Below are 26,617 nucleotides of genomic sequence, written 5' to 3' on the forward strand. Positions count from 1 at the left end.
GTGCTGCACTGCCTTTAGCACATCTTGTTACATCCGGATCCTTACGCTGGAACGTTCGCCGTCGTTTCGCACCTCGCTCTTCCGCCGATGCTAATTTCATTGACCGGACATGTATAATCTANCGCTCTTCCGCCGATGCTAATTTCATTGACCGGACATGTATAATCTAAACCTTGGCTTCCGACCACCTTTTTCGGGACACTTCAAAGCGCGCCTACTGCTTCCACAGCCGCTTCCATTTCCGGCCACCGACGTATCACCATTGCAACGTGGTTCAGTGGCTTTCCTCCTGCCGGAAACACTGCCTGACTCGCCATGACCACTTCCTTGTTGCGACCTCTTCTTCACTGAGCTGGCGGAACCGTCACGCTTTTCCTGTATCGATGAACCACTTCCTTCTCCTGACGAAACCAATTCGTTTCCATCACTGTCAACCTCTGCCCAAGTAACCACTTCCGTTTCTGGTGGAATCTTCGGCACTTTCTCTAAGACCAACCGTCTGCTGCAGCACTGGTTGTCGTAACCAACCCTAAGGGCCGGTTTCTCTATCTCCGGTTAACACTTATCCCCCGGTAAACATCGTTACCGACCTTATCGACTCCCTGTTATATGCATGGAGTTAGAACGTCGATAACAATGTTTAACCGTGGAGTTAGTGTTAACCAGAGATGGAGAAACCGGCCCTAAGTGGCACTTTCCTGTCACCATAGGTTAGAATCATTCCCTGGAGATCAATCTTCATGCATTGCCCAAGTAGGAAATCCACGCCGGTGATGACTTCATCCACAATGTATGCAACTATAAACTTCGTGTACGAGGCCAACCCGTCGGTTATTACCTCGCATAGTACTAACACTTGGGTTCGCTCACCATTTGCAGTCTACAGCTTTGCAGCTTTGCTTCAGGTAGTGGCTTCACATAAAAAGTTGCCATATCAAGTCGAATAATGGAATGTGACGCTCCAGTATCCACTGTCAGCACTCGCTCCTGCCCATTTACACATCCACCAATAGTGAGGTTGCTCGCATTCCGGCCAATTTGTGAGACGGAGATTATGGCCCTTCAACTTCTAGAGCCAGCACGCGGCCCTTTCTGCTGGCTCGTTTTAGTTTAACGACTGACTGACGAGTTAGATTCGTCTTCCCCAGCCCTGCGTTTTCGTACTGCTGGACTGTTCAGCGCACTGGAACTTGCGCTGGAATCGCGGGAGAAGTGGCCTGGCTTTCCACATTTAAACATTTGCCAGATCCATACTTTTTCTCGCCCAGCAGTTGGATTAGCTTCTTCAGCATTTCCTCCACTTCCACTCGATGGGCTTTGTAGGCTGGTCTACTTAGGAGTGCTGCCGTTTCACGTGTCTGAGCATACGAGAGAGTTTCAGCAAATGTTGGCTTTGGATTCGCGTACGTCTCTCGCTTGGTATACACGTCCCGCATACCGTTGATTAACCCCAACTCTTCGCTCCATTAACTATTCTAGACGTGGATTTTTCACTATTTATGCACTATTAGAATATACATTATATTAATATTATCCAAAATGTTATTGCATTAAAAAATTGCTAATTTATTAGTAGAAACATTTGGTGCCAAAATACCATCTACAATATAATAATATTAATTGATATGATATTGACACTCTAAAACCATTTGGAAATTTAGACAGATTTTAAACAGCATATTCCAAAATTTTTTCACATAGCTTATCAACATAGAGAAATAATATAAAGCATGTAGCCAGTTTGATGTACGCTTATTTCAAAGCAAAATTTGAGTTTCTGGCATTAATCCTTGGTTTTTTTGCCTGATTTCGGCTTAGATCCTCATTGTGTGTACTTTTGCACAAGCGACAAGAATTTATTGGCATGTTTTTTTTATTTTTTACTCAAATCAAAAACTTCATAATTTCTCTCTCAAATGAGTTAACATGAAAGTCAAATGAAGGAACAAATTAGGGTAATAAATTGCCAAATAAGTGTACCGTTATATAATGTCATTGCTAGCTGGGACACTTTATACTACTTTATTATGCTTATAAATATTTAACAATTATCGCCACTTCCATACCTTCCGAAAATTTCAAAGCCTTCTCAAAAGAACAGAAAAAACTGGGATTTGTAGCTGTTTAAATCAATTAATACATTTCACTGTGAGTTATTACATAAACACTGATCGAAGTTACGATTGTTTCATTTTCTTGTTGTTGTCGTTTTTCGATGTATCTTTTTATGGATGGACCTAGTACTGTATACTAGCATGTTTCGAGCACCGGCGAAGTCGATCAGTCTCAGCCCGTTGTCAGGGTAAACGATAGTACTCGGCGACTGAGCCTCTCTCCCACCACAAATCTAACACCGAATTTACGCACCATTACATGGCAGCTGTATTGGACGTCACAAGGCCCCAGACATAGCTTGTCTTGCCCCGTCCAACGCATTTCTGGGATGGCGGTGATGCCAGCTTTGTTCTTATGATGACATCAACCAGCCACGCAGAGGCACTTTCCTCATTAAGGGTCCGGATATTTCAGGTGAATGCCCTCAAATCGTAGTATTTGAAACGTTTGCCGTGGTTGTCACCAAAAGGGACAGGGTCATCCGAGGCTTTGTGTCGCGTGTTCACTGGAAGTTGATTTTACGTGGCAGGTCCCAAACCCAGCGCACAACCCATCGCTGGGAGGGGTTGGTTTCTTAACCGAATACACGTTTATACAGCGAGCCGTGAAACTGTAGCTGCATACGCAGAACCACGACTATACCCCAACGCAGAATCACTCTTGCCAACAAGTCGTACTTTGAACTGAGTAAGCAATTCAGAATTAAAGTCCTCTCTCGAAGTACGAAAACCACACTCTATAAGTCACTCACCATGTCCGTGCTCGATTTTGGCGCAAGTGCATGGCCCATGACAACATCTCTCTTGGAGTATTCGAGAGAAAGATTTTGCGGGAGATTTACGGGCATTTACACGATGAGATGTTTGAGCTTTACAACGAAATAGTGCATAGGATTAAAATACAGCGGCTCCGTTGGATTGGTCATGTCGTTCGAGTGGACACCGACGCTCCATCTCTTAAAGTATTCAACTCGGAGCCCGCTGGAGGTAGCATAGGAGAAGGGCGGCCCCACTGCCATGGAAAAACCAAGTGGAGAAGGGCTTGGCTTCACTTGGCATTGGAGTCAGTTGGCACAGAAGAGAAACGACTGGCGCGCTTTGCTGAGCTCGCATAAAACCGCTGGGGTGGTTAGAGCGTCAAAGAAGAAAAAGCAGTGACGTCTATAATGTATTGAGGAATCTTAAATGATAGGACATAATTGGGGTGTTAAGAAACAAAACGGCGAATAAATAAACGAAAACAATACGAAAATGTTTAAATTCGGGCCAAATTTTTAATGAATTGGTAACTTTGGTGAGCATTAAGGGCCGCTTGTTCAATGTCTGGTTATCACTACCTCCCAGTTAAGCATCATTATGGACGTTTTCGACAGCAAGCATATAACACATGATCGATAAAACAGTCGTTGTATTTAACCATCTCTTTTACCTCCGGTTTGTTTTAACCGGATATTGAACAAGCGATCCTAAAATGTTCAAAATATCGGTTACGAGAGTCTCCACGTACTTCTTCAGTCTAGACATGCACTCAATCACCTCAACGTAGTTGGGTTGCCCACAACGTGTTATAAGCCTTGCTAGAGTTAATGTTTAAGATCTTCCTGAGATCACGCGTCCGATATATTGAATATCGGAAATTTCGAAGACGAAATAGTCAATAAAAATTCACAGGTCAACAATTTAAGAAAATGTTTTGATACCGAGATATCGTTAAGCTGGTGCCAGATAAAACGCTTGTTTCGCTTTGAGTGACAGATTCGCTTTGACAGATAAGATAAATTGTATGAAAATGCACAAAGCATGCCACACATAGACCGCTACGGCTGCAGCGCGAAGCGAAAAGATGGCCGACTCCCACCGTTTTGCGCGCGTTGACAATCAGCTAGTTTAATATTTATTTTGTTTCATCGAATTTCGAGTTTTCATGCAAAAACATAAAATTAATAACATTGCTTATATGAGGTTTGTTCCACAAGCTTCTTGCAGAAAAAACTTCGTTACATTTGTGTTGAATGCACACTTACAAGATTCCGAAAAACTTTAAGATATTTTATAAGAAAATTTTTTTTTACTAGGAATCCAAAATTTTGGATAGAGACAGGCAAAGGATACCCCAAACTTTTTGGCTGCGTTTCTTTATACATTCCGGATAATCCCATTTCACAGCCGGAATAAACAGAATGCGTTTAAAATATACGTTAACATATCTTCAGGAACGTTCTAAAGAATAAGTAAACAAAAAAGTTTATTCCAAACGTTCAGAATGAATAAAGAAATGCAGCCATTGTAAACGAACACTTGAGGCAGACTTAGAATCGACCAGGCGACCCTTAGCGCATTCGGAGGAAGCGTATTCCAACATTTTTTTTTATCCGTGACCTATCATTAGAAGAAATATTTAATAAACAGAGTAGTTACAGCGATTTCGAAGGAATAGCGTCTATAAAGCCTTTCACCCAAGAAGAATTAACTGATTTGATAATGGTTCTAGTACTATCTTAAAAATCTCCAGACTTATTGTCTTCTAGATTAAAAGAAAAAACTTGTTGGCGTCAGTTTCAAGGTATAAAATTATTTGAAATTTTTTAAAAATGTGACCTGGCAATCTGGCGTAAGAGCAGATGAGCTGAAGCAGGTCACTTGCATATAAATGATTGTTTATTTAAATACTATTTTTACTATAATGTATTTAGGTAGTTTTCGTAGTTGGTGTTGCCTTATTGCTAAATTTTCTACAGCTAGATAATGCTGACGCTTTTACTTAGCTATGTTTTTATGGAAGTTTGCATTTGCCTGCCAAAGGGTGTTTGTCAGTAACCTCTTTGGTTTATAGTTTTTTCGGACAGGGTGGGAGTAAGATGTATTTTGAAAAGAATTTCCGTCATCCCTTGCGTGGGCGTACGCAGGTACGGGCTAAAGGGGAAGCTTTGTACAATTTTGCTAATAACATATTTGTTGTGAAACGTTACCTGAAAAATCCTATGCAAATCAATGCATCGATGGATGCTTTTCGAAAATTATCGAAGTACATTTCGATGCATCGAATCAAAGAAAAACATCGATGTATTTTTGCCACTGACATCCCTGTGAACGTTCTTTTCAGCTTACTTTTGTTAGTCTGATAAACAGTCATTTACTTAAAAAAGGTAAAATAATTATTATCTTTTAATATTTTCTCTTAGTTTGTACTTGAAATCATCGCTAAAAAAATTATCGATTTGCAGAAGATAGGCGAAGACTATTGTTTAAATAAACAAGTAATTTTTTAGCAAAAAATCAAACCGACTTCAATTATCATGTAAAATTTTAAGATTACCGTTAATTTCTTCATGATCCAATAATCGGATCTAAACCAAATTACGATGAGACCACCTCTGAGGTACCACCTTTCCGTTAAAAAAGAGTTATCGAAATCGGTTATGCGGTAACATATGTACATAAAAAAAATATTCCGAAGAATAGACAACCTCCTTTTTTTGATGTCGGATAAAAATAATGAAAAAGTTACGATTTTGGTGTAAAGACGAAGTCTCATTTTAAAATTTGCATACAATTAAGGTAACTTAAATTTTTTTATTTTACCTCTTCAATAAGTTCATAATAAACTTTATGCAATATAAATCAGAGACCCAAAATAATTATTATCCTAATATTTGTAATCAAAAACGTCGACTTGTTTTAAGAGAAAATTGTTTCGCATTTGTATAATAATTAATTACGAGAAATATCTTTTCTCGTATCATGGGATGATTATTTTCAGATGAAAATTATTTACGTCTTCTCATAATTATTTATGTGGGACTTTTATTTGTTTTCGTCTCGTGGGATGTTTATTTTAAGACGGAAATGATTTACGTCTTTTCATAATAATTATAAGCGACTTTTATTTTTCTCGTCTCTCGTAACGTTTATTTCAAGACGACAGTGATTTACGTCGAACGTTTTCTCTTAGTAGAATCGATTTATGTACTGCCGATTTCACGAAATTAAACGCAAATATGTCCGAGTTCGATTATTGGAATTTAAAATGCTAGCATCTGGCAACCCTTCTCAATAAGCTAAAACTACGTAAAAGCAAAGCCCTTTAATTTGACACCACATTTTTGAAAATCGAACAAACGATGCAGATTTGATGACATGAACAATCGTGGCGTTAAATATTTAACGCGTCAAATCTCCGATCTCAATTAAAAAGTGTTATTCAATAAAAGTCCCATATAATTATTAGGAGAAGACGTAAATCATTTCCGTCTTGAAATAAACGTACCGCGAGACGAAAACAAAACTTTTCTATTGTTTAGTAATAATTATAGAGCAATATTTAATTTTATTTCTTATAATCGTTATGGTTTATAATATAAAATCCTTTGTAGCGCTCGGTACAACTCAATTGTTACACAAACAAGTAATTTTTAAGCAAAAAACACAACCGACTTCAATTATCATATAAAAATTTAGAAGTACCGTTAATTTCTTCATGATCCAATGATCGATCTAAACCAAATTAGTATGGCACCAGAAAAAGAACTATCGAAATCGGTTAATGTGGTCCAAAGTTATGTGGTAACAAACGTGAAAAAATTATTCCTATGAATTGATAACCTTAGCTTTTTATGAAGTCGGTTAAAAATGCGAAAATTAATGAGGTAAATTATTATAAATTTTTAATAGCTATATTTTAACATTTCTAATAAAGTTTACATTAAATAAAATCTCAGCTCACCTACATTATGCTCTGCGTACGTCCATGATCCCTTGTCAAATTTGGTTTGGAGACAAACCGGTTCCGGCGTTGTGTCATCTTCGGTGTCATTTTTCGTTTAACGGAAATTCGTTCCAAAACAACCACCACTTATAGCATTTACATATGTAAATGCAATATCGTGTAAGAGCGCTGTTACCTCGATTAAATGTATGTTTGTATATCTGTATGTATGTAATTATAAGTATATACCAGCAAATTTTAGTGCTTACGTTGGGATGAAACTACCCTGCAGGGAAACCGGGGACTAGTGAATCCAATTTCTAGTTCCGTACTAATTCTTTGTCGCCAGAAGCGAACCAGTCCGATAGTAACTAGATCCCCACCAGTCCAAAATCAGCGAAATATGGTACTTTTAAGAAACTATTTTATTTCACTTTTTCCATTAGAAATGTGTATCTAAGGTGACGAATTTAGAACTGGTTCGAAACTATAGAAAAAGGAATGCAGAACGAACTAGATTTTATCTGTCGAATTTAGAACTAGTTCGGAACTATCGGAAAAGGGGTGCAGTGGGGGGCTTTTTTACCTTACATAGATATGTGTTTGGCGGATTTTTCGTTCGAATACGCTTCCATACTGCACTTCGCAGGTGCTTTTTCATAGCTTGGTAAAACAAAACAAACATTTGTGTTAACATTTTAACATCTGGGGATGTTCTGAAATCTAACCAATATAAGCAAGCACCTCTGCGAACTCAGTTACAACGAAAGGTATTAAAACGGACATTTTGTACAATCCTTCAAACAAATTTAATTTCAAATTGAATTGAATTGTCGTTTTAGAACTGGCTCGGAACTATAGAATTTAGTACTAGTTCGGAACTATCGAAAGAGGGATGCAGCGGTGGCCATCGCCATGTTAAATCCGCCAGTTGTTTGCATTCAAAAGAGATTTATCGCGAACCAATACTGGGTCTAAATGTACTAGAAGCGCACCAGTTCTGAACTAGAGATTTTCCCCACAGGGTAAGAATAGAGTGTTACCAAATATTTCATAAAGGTATGAAAAGAACCAGATAACGGGTACTGAGAGTCTGCTCCATGAGCCGAATCGAGGCGGTGTATTAATCGTAGAAACAGGAACTTCTTAACTTAATGCAATTTGTGTACGTCTTCAAAAATTATTATTTTTTTCTTTTATGAAATAATTCTCTTCTCTGAGGATATTTACTACTGGGAGAACTATTTGAAGCAGAAAAATCTGTATTTACATACAGACATGTGTACAAGAAATTTTTGTTCCTGTTTTCTGGAAAACGGCAAATCTAGAGTTACTACATTTTTGAAGAATGTATGCTGTATATAGTATCATAGTATTGAGAGCGGCTCTAGTTTGACACTTTGGTAAATGCGATAAACACAAATCGTGCGCTGATAGTACATAGGTTGAACGAATGACGACTACTCGTATCCCGTCGTCCTCTGCGTTGGTGTCATTGTTTCTCTGTTCCACGTAAATACTCGTATGTTCTTTGGTTTGTACATAAACGTCACTACTGATAGCAAGTAAGAGGGCTTTACGACCAAATTTTTCCCACTGAAATGCCAGTACACATTTGAGCAACGCGACGTCGGCAAAGAAAATTTTGAGCGAAAAACGAAAGGAAGAAAAAAATATGTAAAGAAGAAAATTACTACGCAAATAAATATAGTTTGGCGAAATAAAGTGTGTTACAAGTTTAGTTGAAAAGCCAAAACTACTTTTATATAAACAAATGCAAACGGAAAAATCGAAAATGAATAAGCTAATAAAAATATATTAGCCTGATACACTCAATGACTGCGTTAGTGTAGTTAAAGTTATGGGTTGACTTGAAAGTGGGACGTGAACTTGCAAACGACATACACACATACCAACAAATAAGTATATTGCGCGGGTGGAGAAAAAAAACACTAAAAGAATTGAAAGTGAGTCAAACTTAATGGTAGGCATTGCACTTAGAGCCACAAACAATGCAGCGGACGCGGTGCAATTTTGCTGTGTCGTCACAGAGATTGGAAGTCGCCGTTGCCGAAATTTACTGCCAACAATGGAAAAGTAGCAGTCGGAGTATTGAAAGAAAAAAACGTAGTATACTTTGAAAGATCAATCAAACAAATNCGTTGCCGAAATTTACTGCCAACAATGGAAAAGTAGCAGTCGGAGTATTGGAAGAAAAAAATTTAGTATACTGTGAAAGATCAATCAAACAAACAGTGGATGCATAAAATCGCCTCTCCTCCCATTATAACTGTGATAATAACAAAAGAGAATACAAATAAGTGGAAATGAGATTGATATCAATTGAACAGAAAAAAAGTAGAACGGGGCGGATGAGTAACATATAAACCTGTAGTGCGAAATCAAGTGTACACTAATAAAAAATACTTAATGTTAATAACTAATAAATATATACCAGCAAAGCTTTAAAGAGAGTCTGTGAGGTCAAACAGTGATTACACGGCTTCATGTCCGACTTATGCCAAGAAGGAAGTCCATCGACAACTAAATCATGTATAGCATTTAAGATAAAACAACGTATGTATGTTCAAATGTAAAATTTTGGTATGTAAGAGTTGAGAACAAAATGCAAATCACCGACATGTTATAGCTACCCTTAGTTTAGTAGTTATTACAGTGCTTTAGAAGTAAACGAAACACCAATTTATTCGCAAATAAAAAAAAAATCGAAATATCAGCAAAAATATATAAACTTTAGTTAAAAATTTAAGTAAGAAAGTTGGCACGAATTTTCGGAAAAATAACGTTTCTCCTAATACAAAAAAACAAAGTTCCGGATGTAATGGAAAATATAACACTTATTATACCTACTAGAAACAAAAAGTTATGTTATTTTTACCCGCGCGACGCGAGTGAAAAAAAAACTTTAATAGGTAATAAACAAACAGACTGCACACATTTAATAAAAAATTGTTGAATAATCAAAACTAAATAATTCCTTATAACACCAAATTCACCAGTTCAGATTGATGTCGTTTAGAATGATCTGCAAAAAAATTGAAGAGGTAAAAAATAACTAAATGAGTGTGAAAATACTCGTACAATTCTACGGAATAATAGGAATATAAAAAAAAATTTAATTTGTGCATAAAAGTTACATGAAAAAATATTGAAAAGTCATATAAAATTATAGTAAAATTTACAAAATAGAAGAATTTATATACATACAAGCATAAAAAACATTAACTTAAGCGAAAAGCTATAATACAAAATTAGGGAATTTAACGTGTAGTTTACGAGTACATTAAAAATAAGCCAATAAACAATAGCAACCAATATGTTTAAATACAAAATATATAAATCCTAAGTATATAAAAAAAAGATTTAATACATGTGAATGCAAAAAAATATCAGTAGCAGACACTTTTGCGTTAATATTACTCGATCATTGTCGCGAAAATTGTAACAGAATGTCAGCAAAAGAAAGTTTGTAAGTACATAATTAAAAGTTAGTAAATCTTAAACTCGTCAAAGTAATTCGTACAAAATATTTATATTCAATTGAAAAAAAAAATAAATATTTATATTTACAAAACTGGTAACAACATTCGGTTAAAAGCAATTCACCACCGCCGTTTTTTTTTTCGTTATCCTACTGCAGACCATTAATTAATCAGGTACCAGAACGAAGCATACCGACAATCAACTAACCGGGACCATCGAGCGTCATAGCTTAGCATATGGTCATAAGATATTGATTGGTAATAGCACATGCAAATTTCCGTACACCCAAACTACATACATATGTAAACGATTTTGAGATACACAATTTGGTAAATAAAATTGAGAAATAAGCATAAAACCGGTAGCGCAGTGGTGGCAACACGGATACTAATGAAAAAAAATCGCAAAGGAGACAGAAAGCACACCAAATAGCAATTGTGATTTAAGTAACAGTGACAGCTGGTAGTAAACAGCCCCCATTGCTCAATTGGCATTAACATCAACATTACAGCATGCAATACTGTTAGTGAACAGCTGTGCGTTTATACATGCAAACATATGTACATATGTGTTTAGAATAGATGGTGGAACAGTTGTTTGCGCTGCACTAGTATTATATTTGTGTATAAATCGGTTTTGGCGTTATCAAACATTCAAAGCTCGAGCCTCCGAAGTTTTAAGAGCTTTATTAAATACGAATTTAACTTCATAGCGGTTATTCGCACTAACAAGCTACTACAGTGCTTTCAAAATTGCACCAAACGCTATTTGTATTGTTGTTATGAAAACCTGTTGCTCAAACTAAAAGTGTAAAATCCCGTTAGAAATTAAATAGTCTCCCACCAAAAGTCGTGGAAACAAGTCGTTAAAAATTAATAAATAAATATACGAATTTTCAAAACCAAAATAACAAACTAAATAAGTAATATTCGTGTAATGCGTATCCCGGCTTCCCCCGCCAAACAAATATACTTGCACTACTATCACTTCGCTGTATACTTTTTTCACTACAAAGACTCGCCTATACACATAAAACGAGGTTTAATAGCTGGCTAATTAAATATGTCATATATACCCGATGATGCTAGCAGTATGAGCGACGACGTCTTCGAAGATCCCGAGACAACCCAACGTCGTCTGGAGGAGACTGTACGCCATCGTGTGGACTTCAGTGGCAGCGGTTCCAGTATAGGCGGTAGTAGCGGCAAGGCATGCAGTACTGGTTATCCTGGCTATCGTCCACCGGTGAAAGCTTTGCAGATGTATGCACTTGAAGATGCAGTCTTTCATGATGACGCTTACGAAGACGAATATGAGGATGGTTGGCGTTCCTATCGCTACGATGAAGTGGGCATGTATAGTCAACCGCAACAACAGCCTTTCGATGACACAGTCAATCACAAGGTAAGTTTTATTTGCCTGCGAATGATCAAACTATGTAAATCGTCGCTTTCACACACTTTAGCAGTTATATCAAGGCAAAACATGTTCAAGAGTCTCTGTAATTGATCTACATTGTTGTATCATGATCTCACTTTTTGTTGCTTGTACTGGCTCCGAAGTCGATTTTTGAAGTGAAACTTCTTTGGTGCTTTTTTTGTACTCTTCTGCTGCATAGAAGCAGGCTAGAATACAAATACCTTGTTTTTGTGCCATTCTGAGGTACCTCTCGTGGGAAATGTTTTGGTATATATATGCTGTGTTTCTTGATCAAACCATTTTGATCATCTGATATATTTTTGCCCACTTCACTTATGGTAGCTTCTGATAGGTCTCTTAAAGCATAGGCAAGGTTGTTCCGGATTAACGCCCCAATTGATCTTGTCAAAATTGTGCCTTGATATACGGCAGTAATGCGGATTTACGAGCCGCGTGGTCGTAAGTTCGAATACCACAGCCAGTAGAATATTCATTTATTTATTTTTATTTATTCAATTGTAACTTCTAAATTTTTTTTACGTTGTTTTTAGTTAGTCGTTTTTGACTTTTTTAGTAAATTTAAACTCTAAAAATTTTAATTAACTAATAATAAAATAAAAAATGTGAAATAAAGTAAAGCAAACGAAAATAAAGTTAAATATATAAATCAAAAAAAAAATTAAGTAACAATAAAACCAAAATTTTTTGGCAATCGCTCCAACCGGGGATCGAACCTGGGACCTGCAGGCTTTTAGTACGCAGCCGTAACCACTCGGCTACCGCGGGTGAAGTAGTTGGCTGCTTCGTTTGCTATAGGTTTGCTCAGGGAGCGTAGAACCAGCGTTGGCAGGTTGACGTTTTTAACGTCATTTGGACGTTTTTTGTATCCTGTTGACGTTTGAACGTTATTTGTGTAAAAAATGACGTTTTTTGACTTCCCAGTAATTTTTCTCTGTTACTAAATCTTGTAAGTAGAACTGATTTTCAATTATTTTCTTAATAAATCTTTACAAGCTTGGTTTTTTGCAGCAGCTGCTTCAAAAAATATTTATTCTTTCGACACAGATGACTTAACCCTTATTTAAGCGCATAAATAAAATGACACAATTAGTCGCATGGGGCCTCTTATTGAAAATGTAAGGAACGTAAAAAGGCTGAAATATTGCTATGTTCCTTCTTAACAGAACATAATTTAGCATTTTCGACAACAGACCACTTAACCAAATGTTTACAAGAAGAAAAAAAATATATATTAAAAATCAACGCGATTCTTTAGCACCTTAAAAATTGCACATTATTGCCCTGGAATTTAATGGGATATCAACCTGCATACTCAAAAAAATTCTAAAAAATCTGAATAAAAAGTTGAAAATCTAGCTGATATTTTGCCAATTTTTTATAATTTTTGCACAAAGTTTGAAATGTGGATTTATATTTTGTTTGTTATATAATGAGCTAGGCTTTTATGGAATAAACATTAAATAAACAGCCGAAATCGACGACTTGATCAGCTGATCACAAGTGTGTGTATAAAATGATTTTTATATTAACGATCTCAAACCAGTTTAGAATGAATTTTAAATGTGAGCAAATGACATTTTAATATACCTTACATACATATGTACCTTTGTATACAATGAAAGTTTAATAAGAACAATTCTTTGAGCATACAATTGAAAAAGACGTTTGCGGGTAGAAAATGACGTTTTCTCAGACCAAGAGGGACGTTTTCTTATGCCGAAGACCTGGCAACACTGCGTAGAACACAAAGCAAATGCAAAACTAGCATTGACATCCACTTTGTCGTCGGTCATGCAGTCACCGTATTAATTCAAATAAGTTCTTAAAGCATAGACAGAGGGCAGCGTTGATCCGGATGAACTCGTTAATTCGGAATTATCTCGGGAAATAACAGCAGTTGATCCGGATTAAGTCCTAGAGTCAATTCCCAAAGGGAATTTCGATGACAACACTGACCAAAACTCAGAGAGCGTAGAATACAGAGAATATGCAAATCTAGCATGGACATANTGTGTGTGAATGTATAGGGATGCAGACGATGCATCGATGTTTCGTCCAAAAATATCGATGTTAACAGGGATGAAAAAGTAGGCACAATTGTACCTTTCTCCGACGTTTGATGACTTAAAGGTACATTAGGTACAGTCACTAGGGTACAGTCACTAGATTTTAGGTACAATCATCTTTTTATCAGATGCATTTTTAGTTTTTTTTTCTTTTTCCTTTACCGTGCTAGTATATTTACTTTGCTTTCATTTTGAAGAATAAACAATTCTAAAGAAAAGTGGTCAACGGAAGAAATTAAAAAAGTCATATTATGTATTATCTTAAACATTTTACGTTGCATTTAGAGCAGCCACTACGAAAAATTAACACTTTGCTTAGCTATCCTCAAATTCGTATTTTTTTTCTATTAATTTTAACGGTTATTTTCACTAAGTCAAATTCAATGGCATTTGCGGTCAAATGAGTGAAAACAAATTGTCAAATGGGACTAAAAGATGGTCTTTTGATTGATTTAGATCAGAATAGGCCTTCAGGCGTGTACATCCGCTGCTAAAGCGGCTATTTGTAAGTTTTTAGCCCATAATATCATCGATAAAGGTAGGGATAAAGGAAAGAAAGCTGTGTCAAAATATGGCAACAAATTTTGTTGTCAAAATATAACATAATGAAAACCAGCCTTTATTCACACATACAGTTCAGTGTCTAGGATGTCTTCAAATTTCATATTTTCTTTATATGAGAACTATAGCTATTTGACCCATATTCGCTTTTTGATTTCTGGAAATATATTTAAAATGCTTTCGAAGTTACTTCCTGCAATTTGATTATTTTCTCTAGACTTGCTGCACCTATCGAAAGGAATCGGATAAATGAGCAGACTTTTCCTGCTGTTTTATAAAAAGCTGGATAAAGAAGTATACTTCGCAAAGTGTGTTTTTTTGTCTTTTTCGCCAACGTTTTTCAGTAGCCAAAATTAGACAAAAACAACGCTTCTCCGATTCCCATTAGATTATATGTAGTCTATAGATATAGGCTCAGTTAAAAAAACAACATCCATCTTTTGTATACATATTTTAAATAACATTTATAAAAAAAAACTTCAAATGAATGATGTAACTTTTTTAGGTACAATCTGTCTCATTTAGGTACATTTATTTTATGATATTAGGTACAATCTCAAATTTCCATTTTTCAACCCTGATATACATACCTTTTAATCGGTAATGCAGATTTGAATACAATTTAGGGCTGGTTGCTCACAGCCTTGTCGACGTTTTCGACTCTCATGTCAGTGATGAAATTGTAGTAGAATTGCACTTTTTTGGTACATTTTGAAAGCCAAAATTACATTAGTACTACATTGACATTTTTGATACAATTTTCTCAAAATGCGGCACTGCACTACACTTTGTATACTTGAAATTAGCATTTTTGTGGATAAAAATATAGTCATATTGTTCTACCTCGTAGAGAGTGAAATTGAGATGTAGAGAAAATTATCATAAGAAGTTATTGAACACAAAACTAGCAAAACGTGCAACTTACGCCATTTCGGCTTTCTGATGTTTAAAGTTTGCCGCCTAATTTTCCTTTTGGTTGCGAATATTTAACAAAAATCAAAAAATCTATCTTAGATTAAAATTATGCATCCATATTTTCATTTCACTAGTTTTGTTTTGAGCATGTTTTTATCAAATCACACACACTTTGTTTACATTGGAAATTGACGCATGACTGCAATTTGCAGCTCTATCGGGGTGTTAAGCTCTAAAATTCGCACTCTTGCAAATTTTTCGGGTTATTGAATGCATTTTCCAGACAAAAGTATCTATCAGAAAAAATTCTGAGCATTTGCTATCAAAGAAACAAAATATACAGAAAATTTGCAATCTTTGAAACAGCTGATCATTTTCCCAGTTTTAATAGGTGATATATTTGATACGTTACTATCCGGTTGGAGCATTTTCCCCGCAAAGCATTTTTAACATATGAATGAATACGTATGTATTTTTCTCAAAATTGATACCACATTATAATGCATTCAAAAATAAAAGGATCTCCTCCAAATACCCATCCTTGTTTAAAAAAAAAAGTAGATATAGCTATGTGCCTTTAAAACCAACCCATTTTCTTTTCCATTATCAACTGACAATTTCTGCCAAAACATTTCAGCATTTTTATTTATTTTGGAAAATTGAATACTGCAATCATAGTTGACACACACTACTTAAAATAAATAAAAATCTGGAGATTAATAGTAAATTAACTAAAAACCAACTCAACAAACCTTGTGCTTAATATCTTTACTTTACTTTCATTGTATACTAGCAATATTTATAAAATTTACAATAAATAATTCAAAAGGCTATATTTTCTCTTGATTTTCCCACTTGCAAGTTTTCGCAGCTAAAAATTTTTCCAGAATAAATTTTCAGATCTGAATGTCATTTTGGGATCTTGTAATTTCTATAAAAGTAAATATTTTGGACAACTTTTATATAGAGAGTTATTCTAATTTAAAAACATTTAACTGTGAGTATGCTAATTTAAATGTTGGTACATTTTCGGTTTATGTAGTACATTATTTTTGGTCATTTGGTACAAAATTAAAAGACTCATTTATCATCTGTGCTATATTTTACGCTCTCTGAGTTTTGGTCAGTATTATAATCGAATATTTCCTTGATTCGAGTTAAGTTTGGGAATTAACTCTAGGACTTAATAAACTGCAGTTAATTCCCGACATAATTCCGAATTAACGAGTTAATCTGGATCAACGTTGCCGTCTATCTATGCATTTAGTTGTATTACTAGGTATCTTCTTAGTATTTTATATCTATTATTCGAATTACAACTTTCTTCCATATCTTCTAGCTGACAGCTGCGAAAATTTATATTAACTATAGAATAGTCCTGTTCTTGTCGAAGATTTGCCTCATGGCCAGTGCCCCGTGATGGTTGCCACTTTTCTGAACACTGCTTTTCTTGATGTATTAAGCAGATCCAAGGTCTTCGACCTGTTTTGGTCAGTCAGAGTACTCTTGAAATTTTGTATGTCTGTATATCTGACCCCCTGTTTCTCTCCAGTCCAAGCCAATGCAGAAAAATTTCTTTTTGGGTTACTCCAAAAAGAACAATCCAATGTCACCGCTTCGGATTCATACCAAAAGGCTCCCCTTCCCAGTTCATTTGCCTTCAATGTTTCTATGTCCGGCAGCCTAGATCAGAGAGAAGATATTTGACTGAGACTCTAATATTTTAAGAGCTGATGCATGAACCCTCTTAGCTTTCCGCCGCCGTACTTGTCTCTTCTTATTGCGACAAATACCGCTTCTTTCTTTAGTTCGCTATAACGNCTATGTCCGGCAGCCTAGATCAGAGAGAAGATATTTGACTGAGACTCTAAGCGGGTTCCATTTTGCATTCCTTAACTAGCTTAGGTTTAGGTTTAGGTTCGCACAATACACTCGATAAGAACTTATAACCTGTGGTTAAAATGCTGATCCCGCTGTAGTTTGCGCGTATTGCGGGGCCACTTTTCTTGTGAATAACATGCATTCATCTGGCCATATTTAGCATAAGAGCTGATGCATGAACCCTCTTAGCTTTCCGCCGCCGTACTTGTCTCTTCTTATTGCGACAAATACCGCTTCTTTCTTTAGTTCGCTATAACGGTCCGACGTGGCTCGCGTTGCACCCGATCGCAGCCTGGCCCTACAGGCGGAATTTTTTTCTCTGCAACTTGTTGGCACTCCCCATCAACTTGGTTGCTCGTTTTTCGATCTGGAGACAGCCACGTAGCTTAATGGATATTTTTATGCTTGAACCTAGTACTGCGTACCACTATGTCTCTGGCCCTGGCGAGGTCGATCAGCCTCAGTCCGTTGTCGGATAGTTCATCGCTGAACTTTCCGACTGTGGTTCCAAAGATCCCTTCCTCGCCGCGCTCGTATGTGCGCTCAAAACGCTCATAGAAGAGATCCTTTAACGCCTCGTCCTTCTCTTCCGTTGAGGCATGGGCGCAGATTAGCGAGATGCTGAAGAATCTTGCTTTGATGCGGGATGTACCTAGACATTCGTCCACCGGGGTGAGCGCAAACACTCGGCGACGGAGTCTCGCTCCGACCATAAATGCAACACCGAATTCGCGCTCCTTTACATTTCTTGGATGGCGGTGATGTCAGCTTTAGTCTTCTTTATACGTTTCTCGTGGACCAAAAGAAGAGGGTCTCATCCGTGGCATAAATATCCGGACGTAGTAAAAACCTTCTAAATTGGCTCATATTTGAAATGAGTATTGGTAACGCAAAATAAATACTGCAGCAAAAAATATTACTAAGCGATAAACTTTTCACTCAATCTTTCAATTTAATGAAAAGTTCCTGTGTTCCACTCACATTAATGGGGTTTTTTGTTTTGCATTATCAATTTTAGTGAAGAAAAAATGTTTCACTATTCGCTGGTTAATTTTAGTGGAATATTTTTTAGTTCCTTATCACTTTTGTATAGTGAGGCTGATGTTTTGCAATTCCCCACTAAACCTCAATAGTAGTAATGAAAAATTGTGGACTATCACTAGCTAGTACTCTAAATTGTAATTTCAATGCACTAATCCCTACTTTCTAGAATTTCATGTAGCATGGGTAATATTTAAACTTTGTTGTATTTGCAGACAATACTACTTGGCGACTCCGGTGTTGGTAAAACTTCTTTCCTAGTAAAGTACAATACGGGTGAATTTCGTTTGGGTTCCTTCTCCGCGACAGTGGGTATCGCACTAACGGTGAGTAACAAAAAATTATATATGAGTTTAAGATATATGACTTAAGCACTGCTGGGAAAATTCATGCCTTTCCTATTGGTTTTGTTTACAAATGTGGTGTAAATTTTGCGAGGGGGCGTGGCACCTCCCATAGGCCTGCAAATTTTTAATCAGCTATAACTTCGGAACCATAAGTTACATAAAATTGAAATTTGGCATGCAGACATATCAATGTTAGGTACTTATAGTAAGGTTTATATATGTGAGTTTGGAAATAAGGACGTGACACATAATATAGGCGTGGAATTTTTTATCAGCCATAACTTCGGAACCACAAGTCACAAGACTCCTTTAATTCCTTTTGATATGCCTTTTGAGTTTAAATGACCTCAGTTTCCAGTTCGCAATGACAATAAACAAGAATGCCTTAAAGTAAAACCCGAAACTTTATCGAAAAAATACGTATGATAATTATATTGGAAGATACATTTATGTTAATACATACTTTGAAGTATTAAAAAAATGCTGTGAAATCATATTAGAGTTATTATTCGTAGGAAATTAAATTATATTTCATCTATTATATAATTTATTGGAGATATTTTGACCTAAATAAAAGCACCAGCAGTGCCAAAAAATTATTATTACATTTCATTCCATAACACCCAAGTTATACAGCTGTCCTACCAATATGCTGCTATCACGGCTATAGTAAAATTAGAGCAGAGAGTATGACATCTTTACATAAAGTATTTTTCATATTTGCATAACTTAGTTCACGTTAGAGGTAATAATAGACTACATTTTCCAGGTAGCAATTAATGAAAAAATAACATTCTCCTTTGCATAAATAATTTACACTTGTTATAAACGGTTGTAAATAAATGATTATTACAAAAAAATTATCTCTTAGAAATCGTTAATTTTTGGGCTAAAATGAACCTTAGAGTTTCAAGAGTAACTCAAATGTATAAAATTCATTCGGGAGCTTGGCGCGACGCGGTGTGGCGCAGACGCAGTCCGCCGCGAAGCTACGCAATTTTAATATTTTGAAAGAGCAATAACGTCAACGGACTTTATTTCACTTTTGAAAAGGTAATAATGTCAACTGACTTTATTTCGCACCAGTATACGAAATAGTGTCAATTGCCCTTATTTCCGCTGATTTTGTTTGACCTGTCACCGTAAATGCATAACCTTGCCTAAATATATATTTTATTCAAACATGTCAAATACTATATGTATGTATGTACTTATATCTAATGATATTATTGCACACATTGTGTTTCATATAGAACTGAAAAAGGAGTTTATTAACTTCATTACTAACTCCACAAAAGTATCTTTGTATGTCTAGAAGCATATGTAGTTTATTGTTGCNCTAACTCCACAAAAGTATCTTTGTATGTCTAGAAGCATATGTAGTTTATTATTGCTTATTTGCTGAAAGGGTGTTTATTTGCTGAAAGGGTGTCATAATCCAAAAAAATCAAAAACTCTAGAAAAAGTTTTAAAGTTTATATTTACATACGATCTCAAAATAAAAATTGGGACACATTTTCTTCCCATGAGCTTTTTAGTCGACACAACTACGAAATTTGTGCACGACATAGAAGTAGAGATTAGATTTTTTTTTTGATTATGACACTCTTGCAACAAAGGTACGATATGTACATACATTACTCATGCGCTGTGACGTATCGTCAGAGCAGGCTGTGTCCATAATTTGCACTACCTGGCGGCCTACTGGGAACATGCGTATACATATGTGTGTGTACTTTTGCCACAGCTGAGCCAGTGCTGATAATTGTTTGATTTAAAAAAACACCAGAACCAGTGTTGCCACACATGGACTTTTCCTACCTAACCTGGTAGATTTTTTTTCCATTTGGTAGGTTGGTAGGCTATATTGGCTTTTTGTAGGTTTCGCGAAAATAATTGTTATTTGCGAAAAATAGAAAATATGTATCTCCAGAAATTTTAGCAACCGTTTTTACACGAATACATATTTTACCCGGGCGTATATATATAATGGCGACCGCAAGCAAGTAAATATACCTGATTATTAGGCACTAACGTCTACCCTTATAATTGCCAATCTACATACTTTATGTGCCTACATCTTAATTTCAATTGAATTGAACAACAAAGTTGTGACAAACTATATATTTGCATATCGTCGTGTAAAGTACAAAACCGCGTATCGCCATTCTGCAAAACTACGTAACTGACATTTGCTGCCAAATATTGGATTTGCTCACACAAGCTCTAGAAAGAAATGAGATTGCTTTATAAAAAAGGTAACCATTTTTAAATATGAGTATTTTTACTCTCTAGAAAATGTTTTATGCAACCTCACATACGCGGTTTTGCATTTTGTTCATACGCGGTTTTGTACTTTAAACGACGATATGTATGTATAAGTACTGAAGACTGGTGCCCTGAAAAAGGCTTGTCGATAAACCCACTGAAGTCCACCATTGGTAAGTTGACCAACCGCCTTCCTTTGAGGAGGATTGTCCTCCTCAAAAATATTGTCCTTCTCTGGCCTCCTTTTGAGCAGTGATGTCTTCCTTGTCCTCCTTTTCAAGTTCAGTGATGAAATTTTCAAAAAATTTCGTTCAGAATATTATTTTTTGCTAATCATACATAATCCTTATCAGCCTCATCATGTATCTCAAACGATAGGTCACACGAATGATTCGTCTGCAGGCGACTTCGTCTCCGCTTACAATTTTGTAAGTCGAACGATCGCCTTCGTGTAGACTTTACGTCGATTACGTTGTATTCGTCTGGAACAGCGTTGCTAAATGAAATATTAAGGTATTTTTATATATTTCCTTTACAATTTTATTATTTTTAATTTATTTGGTACACTTTATAGAACATGCGCATCACCGTCAAATGTTATTTACTATTTTTATTATTTTTATTAGTGGGCTCTGGAGTGGCGAGTAGTGCGTCAACGAACGTTGGGATTATACCGAATAGGGTCGCTGACAAATTATCAGAGGCGGACGCTGCTGCTTGTGATGCCGAAAGCCTTGAAACTCCAAGCACTGCGCCACTTGGTGCTGCGGTCTTCGATATAGAAGTGATGCAGTCGAGGGTTTTTTCGATCTCCGTCAACCGTGAATGCCGAAAGGGGCCCCGCCTGTCATATTTATATTACGAATATAGTTCGAAATCTTCTTTTTGTGCGCCTTTTGAGGTCAGCCCATGTCTGAAGGAAAATAAACAAATCGTATTTTTGGTTATGTTACTAGGATTTTTGCTACCACGTATAAGCTTACCTTCTTCCATTATCCCGTCCCATCGCTTCTGACCCCTGGCTCTGTCAGAACCAAGCACTGGTATTCCTCTTGCCAGATCCGGATGTTGGTCCATCTTTTGAATCAGCACCTCAAATTGAGTTGTTGCGGGTTTTTACTTTATGAAAACATAAATTGTTATTTTTTTTATACTGATTACATTTATTCTGTTTGAAATTTATAAATTTTTTCACCATATTTATTTGTTTTGGCGTGTTTTATTTTTGTTATGTTAAGTTATGTTATGTTTAGTTGTTATGATATGTTTTATTAAGTTATGTTATGTTATGTTAAGTTATGTTATATCATTCTATGTTATGTTATGTTATGTTAAGCTATGTTATATTATCTTAGGTTATGTTATATTATGTTATGTTATATTATATTATGTTATGTTATATTGTTATGTTATCTTATGTTATATTGTGTTGTGTTAAGTTATGTAACATAATGCTATATTTTGTTATGTTGTTCAAGATATTTTAGCTCAATTCACTTCAATTAACTCAACTCAACTAAGTTCAGCTCAGCCCACCTCAACTTAAGTGGTATGCGTTGGGTAACCGCTTACACGCAAAGCCCATTTAACAGATTCTTATGTGACAAAGCTAAGTATGAATAACTGGGCTATAAGGCTCTTTACACTTTTGTTAAGTGTTTAGCCGAGCTTCTCTTCAAATTTATGATATACGTCTTGATGTTAAAACTCAAATGGAAGGACCTACAATTTTACGCCGCCTCAGAAAGGCATATGATTTTTATGAAAAGCTTTTTCAAGAAATACACGCGAAGCTTTACCATTGCCAGCCGAGGAGCGATCGCTGTTAGAAAAAACTTTTTTAATTTACATGTTCTGGTACAAGGAATCGAACCCTACCCTAGGTCCTACGAAGTGGTAGAATGCACGTCTAACCCCTCAGGTACAGCAGCCGCCGGTCGCACGTACATGGCCATCTTTAAACAAAAAAGAATTAATATCTCAAGCACTGCGTGTTTTTTTTTCCATTTCACCTTTGCCGCCCCTACTGAAAACCCCTATATGTATGTACTTGTAATTATAATTCAACATAGCAACATGTTGCTTGCCACATATTCCTTTACCAACATGTTGCTAGTTACATATCTACTTACATGGCAGACAACATCCGGCTGTACTATCTACCTTGTTGGGTGCCGACTGTTGCAGTCTCAATTAAAGACTCCAACGCCGCCACACAGCGTGCGTTGATTTCAGTTTACTGCGCATTTCCGGCCCATACAGACCAAATTGAGTTTCGACAGCGGATTGTTTGTACAGCGATTGTTGCATCGGAAATTAATCGTTGGCCACATTCAACGAAAACAGCATGAGCGTGTGTAAATTTTTTACCTGGTACAGCAGAATGAAAATAACAACAACAAAAAGTGATAAGACCGCCCACTACAATCGAAACAACGCAAGCGCTGCTGTCGACATTGGCCTCGAATTTCAATTCAATTTATTAAAACACCTGCTGCACTCCGCAGCGGTCAGTCGGTGCATAACACAGGACGAAGCTTAACGTCTTTTGAGATTCGTATTAAACTCAAAGCAGAAACAAAACAGTGGCAAATTAGTGTAAAATCAAATAACGAAACGAACATTTGTTTTCGTTTGTGTTTGCCGCATTTGACTTTGTGGCTCAAAAAATTCTCGAGGTGAAAGCATCAGTGAAATTTGTATTTTTAATTTTTCTTTCATTTAATTTATTAGACAGATTTATTAGTGCACAACGGTGATTATGACATAAAAAAACGACCGAGAGTTTATTTATAATTACTAGTTTCAACGGATGTAGGAGATGAAAGTTAAAAACGTAAATAAGTACTTAAAAATAAATAAATAAAAATAACTAAGTAACAATAGCCGTCATCGATTCGCCACCTCGCTGACGGCTAATAAATAAATAACAAATCGGTAGCTTAAAATTAGGCATAGATTTTCAGTGACTTATAACTATAATTTTTGAATGTAAAAAAATATATACATATATGTATGTATGTACATACATATGTAACACATTGGGTCGTATTTCTGTTTTCGTACGAATCGAAAATTTTAAATTTTGCTATTACTTTTCTATACAAAAATTTTAAATTTTCGAATCGTGCGAAAACAAGAATCCGGTCCATTGTGTATGTATATTCATAAATAAATACTTTTAAAAAGTTACAAGAAGAAAAAAAAGCAATAAAAGCTTCAAACTAATTTTGCCTTCAAAAAGTGCAATCCTCGCTACGAAACATGTATGTATGTATGTATCAGGGTTGTTGCGAATATTATTCAGAAATAAAAGACCTTTCCGGATAATAAACAAACAAAGAGGACTGAAATAGCTTTTAAACAGAAATAATATTTATATGCTTTTATAATTCAATAAGAAAGAAATTCATATACTTGACACAAGGTTTATTCTATAGTAATTAATTAACATTTTTTATTGAAATATTTTTTCAACATGTGACTTTCCTCGTTTAGACATATCAGTTTTAAAGTTTTTTAGGTCCTCTTTTATTTGATACCAAATTTGTTTAATTGGGATAAGCGGAAAGGATTTTTATTTCGGAATAATATTCGCAACAACAATGATATGTATGTATATAAAAAATAGTTTCCACGAACGGCGTTGCCGGAAGGTTGTAAATAAAAAAGCAATACATATTAGCTTAAAAAATTTGCCAGAAAAACTATAGCCTACTAAAAAGAATTTATAAAGAGGCTAACTTTTCTTTAATTTTTAACTATGTTCTGCTATATTTTACGGAGATGAGAAGTAATTGCAAAATTATGAAAATATTTTTCTAATCTCCATAATCGACTTAGAAATTATGCCTTGCTATATACTTTATATAGGCTAGGTGTCAAAAATGTGCTTTTGCAAAAATGTACATAAATTTTATTGCGGATTCCGGTAGAATACCCATCCAGTAAAAATGGTTGTTCAGGAAAATTTTTGCTTAATGCGACAAACCCCTAGAAATTGGCGTGGAAATTTTAAGACTAAAGTTTGCAAAATAAAGATTTTTTTTTATTGTCGATTTCGGCAGAAACTCCTTTCGCTAAAAACATTTGTTCCGCAACTTTGTTTTTAAATCCAAGAATCCTCTCGCAATGGGCGTGGTAATTGTAGGGCCAAACTAAAAAAAAAAAATATTTTATTGTGTACTAGCAAATACCCGGCATATCTTAAATGTATTTTTGTGTTGTTTAATATCCGTATTGTAATATTTTATTTATTTTATCAATTTAATCAAATACAATTTTTCAAACAGGTGGCAACCCTTCTCAAAAATATTTTCGGCAGTAAAAATTCCTAAAATTTTTCGCTTGATCCTCATATTGCAATATTTAATTTATCTTATCAATTTAATTGGATCCAAATTTTCAAACAGGTGGCAACCTTCCACAAAAATATTTACAGCTGTAAGCCTTCGTAAACCTCTTTCTTTTGACAGCCATATTGCAATATTTACCTTATCGTATAAATTTACCGAAAGTTAAATTTTCCAACAGGTTTTTTATATTTTATATTTTAAGTTAGACCTTTAGTAATACATCGTTGAAAACTGCATTCGATTCCATGCATTAATTTTCGAGTGATGCGCGTACAAACATACAGGCAGACAGAGAAAAATTCTAAAAATTGTTGATTTGGCTTCTGTTGCTCTAAATGAAGACATCGGATTGTTTTAATTTTATTATATGTATAGATGAAGGTGTCATTCAAAAATGTAAAAAGCAACTCCTAGGTTCGACAGAAAAAACTTTTTTCGAAATTGCCCTGCAAAGATACTTTAGACTAAGGGATGTACCGCGAACTTTTTTGCTTGCTTATTTATAAGACAATACGGTCTAATATGCATATGTAAGTACGTATATGAAGTCAGTAACTTCTCATTAACCCTAAAACTTTTCAAAGTTGTAAGTGAAACCAAATCAAGGCTAAATATTTTAGAAAAAACTGGACAACGTAATAAAATCGGCGTCACAGTAAATATAATATGCATTTAGATAAGTATACTTAGTTATATTTTTTTAACTCAGACGCTTTTTAAGTCACTTAAACTCCAATTTTTTATTCATATCGTAACTTGTATACTATAAATAGATCCACATTTAATACATGCTTCATTTCACCCAAGTACATGAATTAACTACGGGTGCGTATTTTCAAAGGCTAATGAAATGATGTCGCAAAATCGATAATGTAAATATGTATTTATGTTAATATGTGCGCTGTTTATAAATCCGTACTCCGCACAATACGGAAGCAAAAGGAAACATTGAAAAATGCGGTGTGGTCGAATAAAGCAGATTATTAATTAATGGTGGGCACGTGCTATTAGAGCGCAATGAAAACAAAGACTGAATAAGTGTCTAATATTATTTTTGTACTGAAGAGGGGTGAAAAAATCGTGTCACCTTCCCTTCACTGGAAGTTGATGCGTAACTCAATGACTCCAACTCAAGATTGGAAGCCGTGTCAGTAGCATCATACATCGTTCCATCTACATAGCTACCGGAAAAAGAACAAATTTTATTTTTGCTTTCCTTTTTCATCTATCCATATTTAGAATTGTATAAAACGTTCCCGAAAGATACGTATACGCCATGAGGCCCTACAATGTGTATTACAATTGTTACCCTAGTACATATGTATGTATGTATGTACATATAATGTGTTGTAATCGATTGGTAATAATAACAAAAGTTAAGATCTATCTTCACAAATCAGTGCCGTATCAGTTAGGTATC

At 35.5% G+C, this 26,617-nt stretch overlaps 1 protein-coding gene across 1 annotated transcript in view; it reads left to right on the plus strand.

The window, feature by feature from the left end:
* The first annotated feature begins 9,020 nt into the window (after positions 1 to 9,020).
* Rab26 (RAS oncogene family member Rab26) overlaps positions 9,021 to 26,617 on the plus strand; it is a 31,968-nt gene continuing 14,371 nt past the window's right edge. Inside the window, exons 1-2 of the mRNA XM_017617682.1 lie at positions 9,021 to 11,727; positions 18,443 to 18,553. Coding sequence (XP_017473171.1) covers positions 11,386 to 11,727; positions 18,443 to 18,553 — 453 coding nt within the window. The 5' untranslated portion in view covers positions 9,021 to 11,385. The remainder of the gene's footprint in view (positions 11,728 to 18,442; positions 18,554 to 26,617) is intronic.

This window comes from Rhagoletis zephyria, unplaced genomic scaffold (genome assembly GCF_001687245.7).
Source record: "Rhagoletis zephyria isolate East Lansing unplaced genomic scaffold, Rhagoletis_zephyria_1.1 Rzeph_scaffold_01465, whole genome shotgun sequence".
NCBI classification, from domain to species: Eukaryota; Metazoa; Arthropoda; class Insecta; order Diptera; family Tephritidae; genus Rhagoletis; species Rhagoletis zephyria.